This window comes from Actinia tenebrosa, unplaced genomic scaffold (assembly GCF_029948245.1).
Source record: "Actinia tenebrosa isolate PJP-AT-01 unplaced genomic scaffold, QUT_ActTen_1.0 PGA_scaffold0__85_contigs__length_37466705, whole genome shotgun sequence".
NCBI lineage: Eukaryota > Metazoa > Cnidaria > Anthozoa > Actiniaria > Actiniidae > Actinia > Actinia tenebrosa.
Genome location: NW_028292569.1, coordinates 12,645,324 through 12,660,181, shown reverse-complemented (window position 1 = coordinate 12,660,181; position 14,858 = coordinate 12,645,324). Strand labels below are relative to the sequence as shown.

At 38.2% G+C, this 14,858-nt stretch overlaps 1 protein-coding gene across 1 annotated transcript; it reads right to left on the bottom strand.

Annotated features, from left to right (window-relative positions):
- Positions 1-953: 953 nt before the first annotated feature.
- On the bottom strand, positions 954-12,436 carry LOC116286808 (glypican-6). The gene is made up of 7 exons (XM_031693395.2): positions 12,112-12,436; positions 11,825-11,983; positions 8,965-9,662; positions 7,552-7,811; positions 4,282-4,442; positions 3,000-3,098; positions 954-2,289 (listed from the first exon to the last, which is right to left on the bottom strand). Exons 1-7 carry the CDS (start codon positions 12,251-12,253, stop codon positions 2,108-2,110), a joined length of 1,701 nt encoding a protein of 566 aa, XP_031549255.1. The 5' UTR covers positions 12,254-12,436; the 3' UTR covers positions 954-2,107.
- Positions 12,437-14,858: the final 2,422 nt, after the last annotated feature.

Below are 14,858 nucleotides of genomic sequence, written 5' to 3'. Positions count from 1 at the left end.
TAAGAGATGGCAAGAATCCGTTTCTTGGAGAATTTTCATGGTCAAGATTGTTTGGTAAGAACGACAAAACCATACGCAATTTGAGGACTTGTTCTCTTGAACCATGGATAACGTACCATAAGGTACTCCAAAACCATGAACAATGCATCATGGGATTTGCACTCCAAGGGCAATGCATCATGGGATTTGCACTCCAAAACCATGCGCAATGCATCATGGGATTTGCAGTCCAAAACCATGCACAATGCATCATGGGATAAGGTACTCCAAAACGATGCGCAATGCATCATGGGATAAGGTACTCCAAAGCCATGCGCAAAGCAACATGGGATTTGTACTCCAAAACCATGCGCAATGCATCATGGGATTTGTACTCCAAAACCACGCGCAATGCATCATGGGATTTGTACTCCAAAACCATGCGCAATGCATCATGGGATTTGCACTACAGAACCATGCGCAATGCATCATAGGATTTGCACAACAGAACCATGCGCAATGCATCCTGGGATTTGCACTCCAAAACCATGCGCAATGCATCATGGGATTTGCACTACAGAACCATGCGCAATGCATCATAGGATTTGCACAACAGAACCATGCGCAATGCATCCTGGGATTTGCACTCCAAAACCATGCGCAATGCATCATGGGATTTGCACTCCAAAGCCATGCGCAAAGCATCATGGGATTTGCACGCCAAAGCCATGGGCAATGCATCATGGGATTTGCACGGCAAAACCATGCGCAATGCATCATGGGTTTGGTACTGTAAAACTACGCGCAATGCACTTTGGGATTGCTAGTTTTCCGGTATCCGATGATACATTGCTTGAAGGGATATCGACGCGAATCCTCCAGAGGTTGGCGATTAAGATCCAGTATGCTTCATTTTCAACTATAAACATTTCATAAGCATAATTCGAACTTTTTTCCTAGTATTCTGAAAACTATTTGTATAAGAAGTTGCATTTTTATTGGTTATATGTCACTGTCTGACAGTGTTTTCATACATACGCCTATGTACAAGCCCCTAAAAACTGCACCTAGGCAATACTATTGTACATTGGAAAGATTCTCTTGCTATAAGACCTTTAGAGAGACTACGAAAAACTCGCATGCCCCTCATGGGATTATGGGATTGATTCTAATCCCACAACTCCTTGCGTGTCTAGATCGTTACTAGTCTTTTCCCTTTAATTGTACAATCCAATACTAGAATACGTTGTACATTTACTACAATCTTGAATAAATCTTTAAACAAAGCACTGAGTAAAATTCTGTTTGAGTGCTCAAGATTAAGTTTAAAGCAATGGTTTCCTCGTGATATTAGGGACCAAATATCTATATACAATGTACTGGGGTCTTAAACTGTGTGCTGTCTGCATGCAAGACGATCTAACCTTGTTCTGATTAGCCGTATACTACTCTACGTAAAATATAACAAAATAATTCTATATCAAATAAAAACTAGTCTATGAACATTGAAGTTTGCGGTAGATGAGAACCATGATAAAGGGTCGGTTAAAAGATAAAGCTGGTTTTACTAAGCGGGCGTTTCACTTGATCCCAGGAAAGATCTTCGTGGTAAGCAGCATCAGTTGCTGACCATGTGGAATACAGGCTCAAAGGATTATATTTGTAGATTTCCTGCACTAGTGTTTCCTGAATAGGAGTTTAAAACGAATAGTAACAAGACGTTGTTGATAATTTCCATTGAAAAATGCTTCAGAATAGTGTTGTTGGTCTACCTGTGGATTTCCAAAGGTAACCCAATTAATGAGCTCCATTAAAGTATACACAGGAATCCCGGACTTTCCTTGTCGACAGAAATAGCATAAACACCTTGATCCATTGCGATTCGACGTCATTTGATGATCAAAAAGTGTATTCCACTACGACCCTCTAGGGGGAATTGTTAATGGCTATTTGGTCATCGGTTAAGGTACCGCTTTTTCATGCACTTTGCTTGCTTCTGCTTTTTTGAACCTTCTTGAAGTCTCCAGAACAAGAGCCATTTAATTTTAATATCTTCATTATGTTTTCCATTATATTCGGTTCATTATGTTTTTCTTGAGGTCATTAAGGCTACAAATATTCCCGTGGTTCAAAGAAAAACGAATACAGACATCAACAAGAGCAGATTTAGCGTCGAAGAAACGATGACACTTGTTCCGCCACTTTTCCCTGAACCCTTCACATTAGATTGTCCACCACCAAGTACGTTTACTTCATTAGGGTTGGGTGTGGTCGAGATTAGATAGAAATCTGTGTTTGTATCCCCTTTAACTGAAAATAATTCAGAAGAGTCAAATATGTTGAACGAACGTGCGATAGAAACATTTGTATCAATCAGGACAAGAGAAAATGAATCTCTGTCATTCATGCTTGTAACCATCATTTGCCATCACTTATTTTTCTGCGCGCCTATATAGATACTGCGCTGCTTGCTTGTGTTGTTTTGTGAAACACAAGAAAACATGAGCAAAAAGGGTTGAAAGCGCGCAACAGGTAAAGGGGGTAAACAAACGATCAAATGAATGATTCTAAAAATAGCATCATGCTCATGATGAGGCACAGGATTCCTTCTTTTAGTTCACTTTCTCTTGATCAGGATTATTCTTGACGCTGACACGGCACGGTGCAAATGTTGCGCCGTATGTTAAGCCCTCCAACGGCTGTTACGCCAAACGCTACATGTTCAGAATCGAGATCTACTTTTACAATGTGTTGTGCGCAAAAAATTCATCGTGAGTGAACAAAATATCGTGTATCAAAATTATCATAAATCAGTAGTCTTCTAAGCAGACGCTATAAGTGTCGTCGCGCAACGCTCGCGTGACGACCCTAATAGCGCCTGCGTAAGTCACCGACTGTAATGTGAATCAAGGCCAGCACCGATAATACAAATATCTTGAAGCTCGACATAGACCTTCAAAACTAGAAAACAGCTAACCCAAAGGTAGACTGAGAAAACTTGAAACTGGAGATATACTTACTACCGTTATCTGCTCCGTTTGTTCCATCGCCACTTTCACCGCTGGTACAGGACTCGTCTTCATCGTCACAGTCCCCACTTCCAGTAATAACATTAGAATCTGTCGAACAAGAATAAAAATAGGTTCTTGAAGTCCCAGTGTTACTGAAAATAAACTTGTCTTGCAGCACTATGGGATTGGAAGTTGAATGATACTAATCGCTTAATAAGGCCGTGGCAAAACGAGGAAACATGTTTCCAGAAACATGTTTTCTTAAATGTTTCCAAAGGTGGCGAAACTGTCAGGAAACATATGGAAGCATGTTTGCTCAATATCGGTTAGCGATTGCGAACTTTCAAGATAGAGCTTGCGTTGCTAAGTAACGGAACTTTTAGAATGTTGACTTTCGTGGCTAAACGAGGAAACATTGGGAAACATTGTTTCAATGCGTCTTGGAAGCATGAGATGTTTCTGCCGCACAGCAGAAACATTTTTGCGTCTTGGAAGCAAAGTTTGTTGCACGTAGCAATGTTTCGCATGTGGCTAAACTTGGAATCATCGGGGAACATGCGCGCGGGAAACATGTTTCTGGAAACTTGTTTCCTCGTTTAGCCAGGGCATAAGACATTGTTGCGAAACAATACAAGAGTAATGATACGATATGAGAAGCATGACACGGTGCAGCCCAGAATGCAATAATTATTTTGCGCGCCAAATTGTATCATTTTGAAAATGTCTATCGTATTACCACAGTTTCAAAACGGATTAAACCAAAAACCGACCAAGATCTCCGACGAAGGACGAACATCCAAAAATCAGTACACTTTCAAACGATCTTACACGGTGTGTAAATAAGTTTCTTTCTTATTCGCATAAAATATTACTATTACTATGACAACAAATTATCTAGAATACCTCAGCATTTAATCTATTGTTTACTTTCCTTAAAAAAATTAAACAGATGTCTCGTAATCCTCGTAGTAATCTTTAAAACAAATACTGTGTAGTTGTTTGTGGGAGAAGATTTTACAGTCAAACTAAGAAAACCGTAGTCTCCCTCGCATCCATTCTTAGTGTCGGTCGTCACGCAACGCTCCCGCGTGACGACCAACACTAAAAACGGATGCGAGGGAGACTAAGAAAACCGTTAAACACTAAAATGTGTGGAATGTCAAACATCGTGTTGACCAATTAAATAAGAGAATGATTTATTTGTAATTAACTGTCACGAACATGGTTTTCTTAGTTTGACTGTAATTGCACTGGGAAAACTGCTGCAACGGTCAAAACCATAAATACGTACCTCCGCTAAAAGCACTACCCTCTCCTCCCATATATTTAATGGTGTATTTCTTCATTGTTTGGATATTTGTCTTCATATTTTGAACAAGGTTTGTGATTCGAAGCGTGTCCTGTGGAAGAGCTTCGAGTGAAGGTAGAGGCGATGAAACGGGTCCCGTATATCTGACATGAAAATATACACAAGTTAATTGAAATACTTGACGACGACAGGTTGTTAGATTTAAGTGAAAAGATTTTGTGCGCGTGCGCAAAATGATAGCTCACGACACAATCTCGTACCCAGAGCCTGTGTTTCTTCTGGCCTGCGGCGAAGAACGAGGGCTCTGGCATAATCCATTTTTTGAGACCAGGATTTCTCGGACTTTCGGAATTATGGCGTTCCAATCCCGCCAAAATTCAATGTTGACATGAAACAGTCAACTTCATGCATCAACATTCAAGTTTTGCCTGTAACTTTTAAAACTTCGTCCTCCAATGCTCAACTTCATGCATCAACATTCAAGTTTTCCAAACAACTTTCAAAGCCTCGTCCTTCAACATCACTGTTTCAAATCAAATTCAGTCATCTTGAAAGTTGAGTATCATTGTGCGTACCACGACCGCCAAAAAGTGTCGAGTGTCAGTATGACGTAACAATCCACAGGTAACCCGGCTGTACAGCTAAAATTATTCCATGGGGGTAGTAGTTGTGTAAATTTTATTCGAATTTGAAATTCAAAATGGCGCAGCTTTCGCTGCGAAGTGTAATTGATGCTATCAATGAGCTCCAGGATGTAGTGGATATTGATTTATTGAGATTAAGAGTCGACTACATTAATAGAATACCCGGGGGGAGGGGGGGGGGTACTCCCATATATGAACTATACGGGGATGATCCGCTGAACAGGGTATGGTTTTTCGAGCTTCTTGTCATAAACACGGTATGCAATTTCACTCAAGGTCCAAATTCTTCCTGAGTTTCTTGTCATATTCAGGATTTCTACTTTCGTATTGACTGAAACTGGTTACCATGGTCGTAAAAAAACGATAAGCGAGATGACATGATAATTGAAACAGGAACTCAGTGCAATTAATTATATCTTTTGTCATAAACAGGGTCTACAAATACGATTTTTTTTGTCATAAACAGGGTACCCCTTTCAGAATCCCAGCGGAACACCCCTACCCAAATTCTGGCGGAGTACCCCCCCCCCCCCCCCACCCCCCCCCCCCCCCCCCCGGGATAGAATGCTAGTCTCACTTGATGTACCCGATAATATTCTGAGCGAAGGAAGGTATCGTGTTTCAATCCTCAGTGAAGTGTGCGCTCGTATTACGATGTTCCCACAAGCCTTCGTCAATGACGTCACATTGACATATGATACTTTTTGGCGGAGTTGGTACGTGTTTGAGTACTCAACTTCCAACTGATCCGATTGCAACATGCAATATATAACGTCCATCCAAAACGTACAATCTACACTATCGAATTTTAAAAATGAATTCAAAAATTTGGGTTCAAACGTTTGAGCCTGAAAGTTGTTAGTTAGAGTTTACAAATTCCAAGTTGTTAAATGAAGTTGGATGTTCGAGCCTGTTCGATCTCAAGTTTAATGAAGTTGAAAGTTCCTGTTTGTGAAGTTCGATGTTGGAGCATGTAAACTCCAATGTTGAGGTATGGCATTGAATATTCAATCCCAAGTTTTTTAAGGTTGAAAACTGAACTTCGAAGTTGTATTATATACACTTGAATGTTGATGCATGAAGTTGAATGTTTCATGTCAACATTGAATTTTGGCGGGATTGGAACGCCATACGGAATAACAGCGCCCGCGTTCAAAAACTTGCCAATAATTAAAAATATTTTCCCCCCCGATTTTTAATTTGTACTATGATTTTGACTTTGATTTTGACTTCGATCTAATTTAGACTTTGCTTATTTTGATCGTTTATATCTCACTTTCCAAAAATTGCGCATGTGCCAAAATATGGATTATGCCAGAGCCCTCGTTCTTCGCCGCAGGCCAGAAGAAACGCAGGCTCTGGGTACGAGATTGCTCACGACACGGTCACGGTAACGCGGAATTGACGACAACCACACAATCAATCATAGCGCGTGTTAGTATTGATTATCCAATCAAAATGCTTAAAAATCGAACCGTCACCACAAGGCACGTCACGTCACGGCAAATGTAATCCTGGATTTTGTACTCAAAATATCTCCAAAAATTATTCAGAAATGAATGTAATGTCTACTTAAAGCCTAGCCTTATGCAACGTATTGTGCATACAATTGGTCACTATAGACACCCAGTACTCTCTCTCCTCTCCAGGGTCGTTGTTTTGACCTCGTCCCTAATAACCAACATGTATTCCAACATATATTCCATACACATTTATACACCTAATTCAAAAAACGTTGTCATCGCCAAAGACGATAGGCGATAGTTCATTCCGACATGGAAATGGTTTCGTTGAATACAAAGAACATTGAATCAGTCTCAGCACGAAGATCCATGTTCTTGACGAGAAGAAGAAGAAGAAACACAAGTCATTCCAGCTATTCTTGGATCTTGGAATGACATATATGCTATCGCTTTTCACCTATCTCCTATTGCCTATCGCCTTTGGCGAAGATAACGTTTTTTGAATTAGGTGTATATATTTTCGCCTTTTTTTTAGTCAATTTGATTGAATTCAATTCCTATTCATTCGCCTTCTTTGAACACCACACCAGGTTTTTGCCGCATTTCCTTGAGCTGTTCAATAAACCATTATAAATAAAACGGAAGAAGGGAACGCGGGAGACCAGGCGGGCGGCCTTGCGACTTCTTGAATAGATAATCCACCGACAAGGGCGCGTCTATCGCCAGGTAATCCAATCCTGCATTCACGCACAGGAAAATTGGGGAGTGGAGTGATTTGAGGCATGTATGACAATTTTAGAAGTAAGTTGAGACTTTGAAATCATTTCCTATAAATTATTTAGGGTTTGACAGCGATTGGAATTGAAGATTCATAGAATTACAAGGTCAATACGTAATATTAAGCAGGTAAAATATATATATAATGATGATATCATCTTTATATAATGATGACTGATTGAAAATATTTTTTTCTTAACCTCCTGCGCGCCCATTCATTATTGACATCAAATCCCCTTCAAGTTTTCGCAGAATTGATTTTTGCTTTGACTAGGTCATCAGTCATTATGAATACGCAATTATCAAACTATAAATAAATGAAGGTTCTGGAAAATTTATTCACTTCCATTCTGCTTGCTAGTTCTTACCTTCCCAGAGCTGTTCCATTCCAACAATTTCCAGATACTATTTTTTCCGTTTGAGGAGCAGACACTCGTTCCTTGGTGCACACATCAAGCGGTAGCTGTTCGTATGATGTCTTGAAAGAAGTCAATTCTTTGTTGGCATTAGTCATGACTTCTTTGAGCTGTGTCTTGATGTGCTGTTGCGTGCCTGTTGTTTGGCCACCATTTTGCACGCTTATCCCAGAACCGAACTGTGGCGGTCCACATGCTTGGAATAACCCAGCCTAAAATAAACAATGCATGATAACCGTTGGTTAACACAATACAACCCACGATAACATACAATATAAATGATTAAAAGGCGAAGGGTCACGGATTTGTACTGATTGTTTTTTATATACAGTCAATGTCATTAACGTTGTCCACCGAAAAAAGACATTTATACATTTAGACATTTACACATTTAGACTAAAAGAAATATCACGTGTTTCCTCTAACGTTCTGGCATAAAACAAACGCTGAAATACCATTCTCCATCTTAAATCCTCACTAAATGGTCGGGGCATTCTGGATTTTCGATTCACGAATTGAGTTTTACATTTATTGTTCAGGCTGACGCACACGAGGCAAAGAATACATAATGAAACACGTGATACTTCTTTTAGTCTAAATGTCTAAACGTGTAAATGTCTAAATGTGTAAATGTCTATTTTCGGTGGACAACGTTAATGACATTGACTGTATATAAAAAACAATCAGAACAAATCCGTAACCCCTCGCCTTTTAATCATTTATATTTTGACATTGACTGTACAGTATATTTCATTTGTATTGAATGTCAATAATTCTTTCTTTTGCGCTGAACTTAGTATCTAGTTAACCTGCACCTCACGTTGCTGTTTAACACTGACCAGAACACCACTGAATCCATACCAAAATATCCACGTTTCACAAAGTCTTTGGTTGAAGCAAACAGCACTCCCATTCACTTATTACGCTACATTTGCACGTTTTCCTCAAAATTCTGCCTCAGTAGGCAAAAACACCCTTAGGATTGAAGAATTCTAGCAATTCAACTGACTAGATATAAATTGGCTGGCCAATACCTTGGTAATTGCTTCATTACTGAATGTGTAGATCTACTGACTGGTGACCTCATTTTGTCGTATACCAATACAGCAAGAGCATGGTTAACACCAAAAATTGCGAGGTTCTTGAAATTTTGCCGGGTCGCATTTTAGTTCGTGGTCGCAGTTTTTCATTTCTCATAGGAGATCATGTAATTCGAGGAGATTTTGTCCCAAATGATTTGAAATGGGACAACACTGCCAATCGAAGCCAGGTCAATTTTAGACTATTAAATGAACATTCAAACCTTCCCTTAAGACCATATTCAATGTAATATTTCAAAAACGAGTGAGAGTGATTTTTACCCACCTTAAGTTTATCATCACTAATATGGATAGGAAGAGCTTGATATATTGCCAGTGATAGCTCATGAAACACTGAATATAAAACATTTTCCCGGTTGGGTGACTTGGACAAGCTGGTTGACAAGTCTCTTAAAGCATCGAAGTACAACCCCCATTGAGACTGTAGTTGCACACTGGTAGCGAGACAACTCTTTAGGACGTCAATACAGTAGTTTTCACAAGGTTTGACACTTTTATCCTCTCCATTGCAAAGGGCGCAATATTTCATCTGGAGCAGCAATGGCGGGCAGCCCTTTGTAAAACCTAATGTCTTTGTTTCATTCACTGTTTTCGATGCAAAAGACAGACTTTGAAGAAACAATTGCATTGGTCTCAGAACTTTTTCTATTTGGGCTGCAATTCGAAATGGAGTTTTGCCAAAAATCTGAACAGTATCGACACTTTTCTTCAAGCATTTTTCGTACTGGTGGGAGAACTTCTGAGACTGACGGGTAGCGTAGTTAAACAATGGCGGGAAAGCGTCACGAAAAAACTGCAATACAACAGTCGTGAGGTTGGCATTAGGGTTGTCAATGTAGTCTTCAACTTGGTTGAACAACGCGGTCACTAACGGGAGACCAATACTTGAGATATTTACGTTTTGTTTGTGAAGAAATTCTAGATTTGTAAGCTTGGCGTCTTCGATGACCCCTTGGAAATGAACTGAAATTACAAGGTCGAAAAGATAAGAACCACAAAGATGAAAATGCAATATTCTATCAATATAATGGCGGACAGGAGGAAATGGACATCTTCATTTTGGCTTCGAATAACGTTCCTGTTGACCTGGTTAAGGGTTCTCGCGTTAGGATTTCTTTTTTTTCTTCTTTATCTTTTTTTCATTTATTTCATTATTAGAATATTTAATTGTTAAAGTGGCGAGGTTGTAAACTACAATAAAGACAGACCAACCGACAACACGTTAACCCCCCCTCCCTCCCTATCACACCTGTAACTCATTAAATACCCTTATAACGGTTCATCAGACACTCTCTCCTTAGCAACTTCCTAGTAACTACCGAATATTCTTGAAATCACTATGCTCTGAACACCAACTACTCTTTCATAAAACCAAATCATATCGGATCTAATTCATTCATTAGAATATAACATGGTTACACGAAGCCAGACGCTTGAGTCCTTGGGGCAACTGATCTACATATTTCTCTGTTCGACCCCCTTCAGGAATCCTTTTCAATAGATCTTCCAAGATCAAAGGCCAGTATTGGTATTCCACGACAAGAGCAAACACTCTACATATCTATACTATATTTGCCGAAGGGCAACTCACTTAAAGCTTGCCATACTTCTCACATATATCACAGAATATTTCTTTGAAAATGAATGTATTAGAAAAATGGGGTGAAGAGAGACGCTTTCTCTGCGTTGATGTTATATTCTACACAGTGAAATAAAGATTGACTTGGTGAATAATATGGCTGAGTAGCTCAATCATTCTTAACCCATGCAATATCCAATACCATCGATTATACTAGTCTCACTCTCAAGAAATAAAGACTACATTTTTCCATGCATTAGAAATAAGAATAGGCTCACTTTTCACAATGAAAAGTAATCAAAAATTACATAAAGATTGGAGTCTTTTTCTCATTAAATATTGAAAACTAAGCGCTCAAGTTGAATCCAAGTCCAATATGATATCATTGCGTAGTAGTGTGCTAAAATATTCTTATCCTTTTCATGGTTTGAGGCTTAAGTGACAAGAATAAGCGTGAGTGTCGATACATTGAAAGGAAACACTGTATTCATGAACAGAGTGGTTTATTTTTGTGGTCGGGTCGGGCGACCACAGAAGCTTATCATGAATAAAGAATATTAAAAATGAAGTTCATGTGAACGAGTAGTACGTTTTCTTTAAAGTGGTCGGAAAATCTAAGACTTGTGAATCAAAGCAGCCAAGAAGCTTGATAAACAAGAGGATTAAGCATAGCCTTTCATGTTTAGGAAACGAAACTCCTTCAAACGGAGAAGATGGAGTTTGTTTAGTAAAGAATACTCTTTGCCAAAGAAATTCGAAACGCATTTAAAACTACAGAATGGTTTTCGCACAACTGAAAAAACATTTTACATAATTTAACCCTTTTTCGTAGTAGTTACACCAACACCTTGAACAAAAAGGGTTAGCTAGTTCAGTATTCTTAAAAATACTAGTAAAACATTAAAGTTAAATAATGCATTCTTTTTCAATGGAGTTTTTTTGACACACAACTAAATATTCTAAATCACAGCAGAAGGTCGCGTTATTGTATTGATGCCCAAGAACATGATGACTTACCTCTAAGAAATGTAAAACTATGCTCTGGTTTTTCTTGGAGTCCATTTGGGAAACACTTGAAAACTAGACTATTTTTGACATTACGTCTCCAGTTAATGGAAAAGTTATTTTTTAGAGTTTCTGATTTTTCGCGAGGACTGATTTCATGGGATCCGGACTATCTTACCTCGTGGCATCCAAGAAAATATATCCAGAGTTTTATTTCAAAAAGCTTTGAAAAGGACGATTCAAAATGGATCTAATATCAAAAACAAAAAAATTGGGAATTTTTTTTTTATTTCTCTAGGGAATAAATTATATTATAACAGAGTTTCGTGACAAAATTGACTGCTTCTCGTGGGGTAAGCTAAACCATTTTTTAAAGTCTCTTTTAAATTGCTTGGTAGAGAAGATGGGGATAACTTGTCTATCATCATCGAAGGTTATAAAATTGAAGATACAATAACATACCGTCGAAGAAGTTCAGTTTACTTTAACAATAACCCACTTTAGATTATTCATTTTGAAGTAAGATCATGAAGTTACTCACCTTTGAGTGTTTTGCGAAGAGTATCCATGGGTCCCTTTAGTCCATCCAACCTTCTGTCAACTTTGTCTTTCAGGACATTTACTGCTTTCTGTTTTAAATCTCCTTCCATTTGCAGTGTACAGCAAGTCTTGTTATTAACACAAATTTTTGGCTCATGGCCTGAGGAAAGAAAGAGAGAAGAATCTCGTGATTTGAATGACAAAACCTTCGCGAGCCGCACTTCTAGAAGGCACGCTAAACCAAAGTCAAAGTATAGACATGATTGAATTGGCGAAAAACTACTTTACCTTGTGATGGAATCCGTGGTTGTTGAGGAACGGCTGGACCGAGTTGTTTTGAACAAGAAGCTTTTACTTTCCTCGTAGAACACAAACACGCCAATAAAACACTCAATAAACAAATCGAATAAATACTTCTCGAAGGCTTCATCTTGTCTCTTGGCTTTAGTATAAGTTACAGCACTCGGTAAGAATAAGATCGTGTATAAAAATCCGTTCACACAGTCTACCACTCAACACCAAAATAAATGAAGAAGACTCCCAAATGTTTCTGCGTTTCACCCTGATGACTCGCGATCGATGCACAAGATTGGCTTTCTATTTTCGCATCATGAACCAGCTAGCTGGAGGTCATCTAAGTTCGCCTTATCCTGCGATTAATTGACAGGTTAAAGTACCGCCTCATTGGTGCCGCCGAGAGAAAGCCGTTCCCATATTGGGCATGACCTAATTAATAAAGTGCGCTAAACAATAGCTGATGTGTCTTCCACCTGGTAAGCGTTATAAATCCTAGTTGTATTTCATGTCATACGGTATTTTTCATACGAATCTGTGACCTCTTTACGAAATCATCGTCGCTTTACAGACTGTAGATGAAAATAAAGCACTTAAGTTAAATGGTAGTGAGCTATTCTTGAGTTTAATAAGGATTTAATGGTAGTGATATCAGTAATTCAAAAGGTAATTACTTCACAGAGCTGTGTGTGTATTTATATTGGTCTAGCAGTAATCCATATATCTCAAAACACGCTTCTTCAGTTCTGCGAATTTAACAACATCAAAAAGAAGACCATTTTCAAGTCGTGTGTGAAATAGAATAAATGTTTTTAAACCACCGACACTTTTTTGACAACACATTTCAACAATGCATCTGAATTTATTCACCTCCAAATTGTTTACAAATTTGAATTGTTTACAGAATCGGTAGGGTTTGATCCTTCTTTGAGTAAATAATTTACAATCGATGAAAATGCACGTATTTTTTTCTGGATTACTAACTGTAATCTTGAAACAAAGCTGTATATGTTGACATTAAAACGATCCAATCAGATGAAAAAGAAAACCATTACTTATAAAACCAGACGAAATGTATATAAGCGATAATAGTTAATTAAAATATTGTCAATATCGGGCAGAAAACTATTAGCCTGACTGAGGGTGCGACAAAGATGAATAAAGAATTCATGGAGTCGATAGTTTTGTATAGATTAAAAGATCCGTTTATATGAAGAAAGAAAGACTTGTTTTAACAGCAGAAATGGTTATTTCCTCGTGGTAGCAAACTAGCCTATTTTGGCGGGCTCGCGGTGTAAGTAAATCCGCTTTGACCGCTTTCCTGGATTGATTTCTGACAAAAACGTAGGGAAATATTTCCGATATCGTTAGAGAAGTTTATCACGATCATTTTGACCTTTAATTCACCAAGTAGTGGGAGGAAAATACATGATAAATGGAAAAACTGTCTAGTGAAATCATGACTGAGGGCGAACATAAAGACTAATAATGCGTCATCGGAAGTGGGAGTCCCATATGAAACAGAGAAATACAGAATTTCTAGCATTTCAGCCCAGATAAGTCGTCAATTTTACCCCTAGATATAATCTACATTTAATAGGCTATGGAAGTCTTGGTTAATTGGGAATCAATGCTTGGAATTTTGATCGATAATCTCACATATTTAGTAGCTCGACACGGAAAACCGACTGTAGTCTCATTCTCATTCTCATTCTCTTGGCTTCGTTTCTTTTTACGAGAATTAAGATCAACATAAAATTTATAGTTAGAATTCAGAAGAAGCTAGAGAAATCTTTGTTTTAAGCAGAGAGGTTTTCAGTTTCTTCCACACATGGGACGTATTTACATAACATCATGACGAACTTTCAGCAAGCGGACACGACTAGCACTGAACCCTTGAACTAGGCTCCCCAAAATTGAGAATAATAGGTACTATAACAATAACTAAGCCCTTTAGGAAAGACATTATTTCTTCACAACACTTGAAAAAAAACCAATACTACTTGATATACACATGATCGCTTGACAGCTGTTGAGTCGTCAATAAATGAGATTGATAAAGCATTGTCATTGTACAAGTTCGTCGAAGAAGTGTTACATTTTTTAGTTCTTTCATTCTTTATCATTCTAACTTCAAATCTCAATATTGTTTAATCAAGCCCTTTGGTAATGATAAAACAAAATATATATGGTGGTGTTCTATAAAGAGAAACTGATACGTTAAACTACGAGCCTTTCAAGATGTCATGGCTGACACATGTATTTATTTGACAAGTTGATATAAATTGATCATGGGTTACCGATGCAAGAGGCATAAACGACAACTTATATCATGGATGGATGGTACCGGTGTTTCTAAGGATAAAAGTAGGTTGCCATACGAAGAACGTATCATAACTGATAAGATTCAGATCACTTTAATACCTAATGAAACAACAACAACAATATAATACAATCTTTCACAAAAGAATAAGAAAAACGACAGCCGAAATATTGCATAGTAAATTTTTATTTTTTAAACTGAACCCCACCTCCTCGGGCTCAACGGACGGCAAACCTTGCCAAAAACTGTCTGAGCATCTATTTTTGCAATTGTCCTCTGCCATTTGCTGGATGGATGTACTGTTTACGCGTTTCCTTATGGCACAAGAAACAGCGTTATAACTCAAACTAAACAAGAACACAAATGCATGTATCAACAATGTAGTTTGATTTTCGGGAGTTTAGTGTAGAAAATCAAC